This window comes from Corapipo altera, unplaced genomic scaffold (genome assembly GCF_003945725.1).
Source record: "Corapipo altera isolate COAL_440 unplaced genomic scaffold, ASM394572v1 61414, whole genome shotgun sequence".
Classification (NCBI taxonomy): domain Eukaryota; kingdom Metazoa; phylum Chordata; class Aves; order Passeriformes; family Pipridae; genus Corapipo; species Corapipo altera.
This window is the reverse complement of record NW_020885251.1, coordinates 1,617-6,408: the sequence shown is the minus strand read 5'-3', so window position 1 is coordinate 6,408 and position 4,792 is coordinate 1,617. Positions and strand designations below refer to the sequence as shown.

General features: G+C 55.8%; 1 protein-coding gene across 1 annotated transcript; it reads right to left on the bottom strand.

The window, feature by feature from the left end:
• Positions 1-348: 348 nt before the first annotated feature.
• On the bottom strand, positions 349-1,531 carry LOC113940296 (olfactory receptor 14J1-like). The gene has a single exon (XM_027631421.1). It carries the CDS (start codon positions 1,529-1,531, stop codon positions 647-649), a length of 885 nt encoding a protein of 294 aa, XP_027487222.1. The 3' UTR covers positions 349-646.
• Positions 1,532-4,792: the final 3,261 nt, after the last annotated feature.

Sequence of the window (4,792 nt, the reverse complement as noted above, 5' to 3'; positions counted from 1 at the left end):
TGGTCTTCTTCTCGATACCAGTGTTGGGAAAAGACCTCAGCCTTCAGGAAGTGCCTGGAGGGGAACCCCTTTGCTGCTGGAACTGCTGTTGTGGAGCCCAGCCCTGTGCCAGCAGTGCCCAGGGCCTGTCCCTGCCTGTGCTCACAGGCCTGACCCACAGCAGGACAGTGACTGAGCTGCCAGAGCACTCAGGCCTTGGGCACGGACAGGAAAGGAGAGGGTGGGAGTGCAAAGAGAGCAGCTCTGAATAGACCCAGTTCTGGGGCTTCCTGGCAGTGATTCCAGAGATTGTGATTTCTCATGTACAAACTAACACAGGGAGGATGTTTGACAAATACCTTTTGCACAAACTTTTATTTTGTTTAAATGCACACAAAACATGATTTCGGATTTCTATATTTTGTGGGTGAAAACAAAGAGGTAGAGAGTGAATTATATATGGGATGAAGAATAAAATTTCAGTTTTAATGACATGAACAGAGCGAAAAAACAGGAAAGCCCCCCCACCCCAAACACTATCAAAAGCTTTAGAAGGCAGGCTGGGCCCAAAATGTGTTATACAATGAGTGTTCTGCAGGAGAAAAGATGCAGTTTACTGCTTCTTAAAAAAACATCCAGTCATCATTTTCCTTATGGCTTCTTTGAGCTACTGGTTCCTCAAGCTGTAGATGAGGGGGTTCACTGCTGGAGGCACCACCATGTACAGAACTGCCACCATCAGATCCAGGGATGGGGAGGAGATGGAGGGAGGCTTCAGGTGGGCAAATGTGGCAGTGCTGAAAAACAGGGAGACCACAGCCAGGTGAGGGAGGCACATGGAAAAGGCTTTGTGCTGTCCCTCCTCAGAGGGAATCCTCAGCACAGCCCTGAAGATCTGCACATAGGAGAAAACAATGAAAATAAAACAGCCAAGTTCTAAAGAGAGAGTAAAAAACGTAAGTCCAATTTCCCTGAGGTAGCCTGAGTGTGAGCAGGAGAGCTTGAGGATGTGTGGGATTTCACAGAAGAACTGGCCCAGGGCATTGCCCTGGCACAGGGGCAGGGAAAATGTATTGGCTGTGTGCAGCAGAGTATCGAGAAAGCCAGTGGCCCAGGCAGCTGCTGCCATGTGGGCACAAGCTCTGCTGCCCAGGAAGGTCCCGTAGTGCAGGGGTTTGCAGATGGCAACATAGCGGTCGTAGCACATGATGGTGAGGAGGGAAAACTCTGCTCCAAGAAAGAATATGAGGAGAAAAACCTGGGCAGCACATCCTGTGTAGGAGATGGTTGTGGTGTCCCAGAGGGAATTGTGCATGGCTTTGGGGACAGTGGTGCAGATGCAGCCCAGGTCTGTGAGGGAGAGGTTGAGCAGGAAGAAGCCCATGGGGGTGTGCAGGTGGTGGTCACAGGCTACTGCACTGAGGATGAGGCCGTTGGCCAGGAGGGCAGCCAGGGAGATGGCCAGGAAGAGCCAGAAGTGCAGGAGCTGCAGCTCCCGCCTGTCTGTGAATGCCAGGAGGAGGAACTGGGGCATGGAGCTGCTGTTGGACATTTGCTGCCTCAGGTTATTGTTTTCTGTTGAGGAGAAAAAAGACAGAACTGAATTAGGCCAGACTCAATCAGCAAAACATCTTGCATGTCTCATAGCAATTCAGCATTCAGGGCCTCTTTTCAGGAAGATCTCTCTGCATCCCTTTCCCTGAGCTCTGGGGTTTGCTGGCTGAAGGGGGCACTGAGAGCAGGGAGCCTGGAATGGGCTCCCGAGGAATCCTTTGTGCTGTGCAGTGAGAGGCAACTTGGAGCACAGGGTGACCTCCAGCTAAATGCACTTGTGATGTATCAAAGTGTTTCCAGAACTGCTGGTCACAGTTTGCCCAAGCACAGAACAGAGAGAAGGGATTCGGGGACTTGATTTTGTTCCAGTTCCTCTTACCAGAAGTGAGTTTGGATGGTTGAAATCTCTGACATTTCTAATGTGCTCCAAGGGAAATCTTGTGAGCACTTAGAGGCAAAGGGATGGTCTCGTGGTGCAGAGACAAGAGCTGGCCATCTTTCCTGTTCACAGCTGCCCCTGGTTGGCAGCTTGGAGCTGAAGGGGGATCACCCTTAGGAATTCCCTGTAAAAAGAAACAAGGCACTTCTAGGAGCAGAGGAATCCTGTTTCAAAGAGTTGATTGACAGAATCCTTGCCTTTCCTCAGGATGCCTGATTAGGATCTCATCTCTGTCCTCCCAGAGTGCCACACAGAGAGATCATTGCAGTTCTGAAGTACAGCTGCCCAGGGCATTTCCATGGATTTAGCACTGAGGAGTTTTCTCCATGGGGATCCTGTGCAGCACAGAGATCCTATGGCAGAGCTGTGCCCTTCTGGAGGGCACCTGCAGCCCTGCAGGACACCCAGGCAAACAGCTGAAGACCCTGAAGGTGCCTGGAGGGCACTTGGGCACTTGGCTCCCACAGACACATCCCCACAGCAGCACCCAAAGGGGTTGTGTCTGGACAGAAATCTGCCCACGCCAAACCCCACAGTGGCTCAGAAAACCCACTGGTGAGAACAAAGAGAGCCCAGGCAGCAGGGGATGGCAGGGAAATGCCACAGTGCTGCTGCCAAGGGAGGAGGGACACAGAGAGACAGCTGGAAATCAGGGCCTTGTCCTTGGCTGAGCTCTGGCTGCTGCAGGGCAATGCACAGCCCAGCCCCCGTGGGCCTGAGGACACAGGCTCTGCTTCTGCTTGGAAAGGAGCCCAGGCAGGAGCTGCTCAGGGAAGGGGTCTGTGCCACAGGGACAGCAGGGAGGAGCCCACATCCCCCTGCCCAGCCCTTGTGGCAGCAGCTGCCTCTCCCTGCCTGCCTGTCTCTGGGTGAGGAGCTGTTCCTGCCAGCAGCCCCTCCCTGTGCCCAGCTCAGCTCCCTGCCAGTGCTGCCAGAGCCATCCCCAGCCCAGTGCCCAGGGGCACCTTTGCCTGGGCAGGGGCTGCAGAGCAGATCCCAGACACCCTGCAGTTGAGGGATGGCCCTGGCAGGCAGCAGAGTCCCTGCCCCAGCACACAGAGCCCTGGGGGCAGGACCCTGCTCTGCACCACAGCCCTGGGCACCCCTGGCTGCACCCCCACCTTCCCACCCCACAGCCAGCCCTGCCACAGGGAACCTTCTGGCCCTGGGCCTCTGAGGGGGCAGCAGCAAGTCCTGCTCTGCAGCAGCTTCTCCTGCTGCAGCCCAGCAAATCCAGCAGAGCCATCCTGACAGCTCCTGCCACTGCTGCCATTTGGCAGCTGGCAGAGGCACTTGCAGGAACTCACCTGCACTGCTCTGCAGCCACAGCCTGACTCTGGCAAAGGGCTGGCAAGGTTCCTGCCCTGAGCAGCTCTGCCCTGTCCTCCCACCCCAGGATCCCTTAAACCTCCTGCTCCCTTCTCCTCTCTGCCCTTGCTGCCTGCAGCTCCTGCCCTGCTCTGCCATGTGGCCACTTCCCCTGCACTGCAGCAACTGGGAGAGTCCTACAAGCTGTGGGATGTGGCACCTTTAGGAGATGCTTCCAGGAAGGCAAGTTGAATGTTCCTACAGCCAGAGAATTCTTCCTTCAAATCCTGGGAAGGTTTCTCGTGAAGTGAGAGCTCAGTCACCTCCCAGGCCAGGCTGCCTCTCATCTCTCTGCCTTCTCTCCTGTGCCCTGGGTGCTGCAGGCAGTGCCCTCAGCCCTGCTGGGCTGTGCAGAGGAGCTGCTCACCAGCAGAGCTGTCTCTTTGAAGCTCTTCTTGCTTGCCAGGAGCTCCCTGTGTGCCAGGAGCCCGGCCCAGCTCAGCAGCACAGCAACAGCCCCAGGCAGCCCTTGCTCTGCCCCTCTGGGCTCCCTCCAGCTGTCCCTTGGGCTCCAGGGGAATCTGCTGGCACACAGCTGAAGGACATAATTATGTGCTATCTCTCAACTGGGCACAGACACTTCTTTCAGCACTGGCATTTCTCCAAACAGAGACAAAGTTCAAGAGTCCCCTTTTCAAGTCCCATCATTAGACAGGAAACCCAGACAGTGCCCAGGAGGTATCTCCTTCACCTGAACTGAGGGAAGGGACTCAGCTGAGTCAACAGAGGTGTCTCCTTGTGGCTCTGCAGACCTGGGGCCAGAAGGACACTCAGCTCCCTCCACAACCCCCATGGGCTGGGATTCCTCCTGCCCCACTTCAGTGGGCCCAAAACACCCCTGCAGGTGACTCCTTGTCCCAGCTCCCATGGCAATGAAGGAAGACCAAAGCCAGGAGTGACCTGCTGGGACACAAAGCCCTGGTTCCTTCTGATGGGCCAGAGGTGACCGAGATTCCTGCTGGGAACTGCAGGCTCCAATGGAGCAGTTCCTAGGGACAGGGCAGCAGCTGTGGGATCTCCTTGGAGGCTGCTGGGACATTGCTTTGGCCAACTTCAGTGGCAGAAGGTGCCCGCATGTAGGACAGGTGACCTGTCACTGTTCCTTCTGTCCAGGGCAGCCCCTAGAGGTGCTCAGGTGACCAAATGGAGTCAGGTGGCACAGGGAGAGAGGTCTCTCTCCTGTTCTTTATCAGGGTATTTTCTACATGTTCTCAGAGTACAATGGCAGTTGCCTCCTGGACATCCCTTCAATGCTGAACCTAATTGAGGGCAGCTGAGCCTGGATTGAACAGCCAAAGAGGGGCCTGTAGTGCCAGGGGAGGTGCCAGGGCTCTGCAGCACAAGTGCAGCAGCTGCCCTGGACAGCACAGGGCCTGTGCAGGGACCCCGTCCCCATTCCCAGCAGTTGTGGGACAGGCACCACCCAGGGCTCCTCAGACCCATTGGGTGCCT

Bases quoted from the DNA above. Each gene is read 5' to 3' on its own strand.
- LOC113940296 (XM_027631421.1), bottom strand. From the start codon at position 1,531: ATGTCCAACAGCAGCTCCATGCCCCAGTTCCTCCTCCTGGCATTCACA.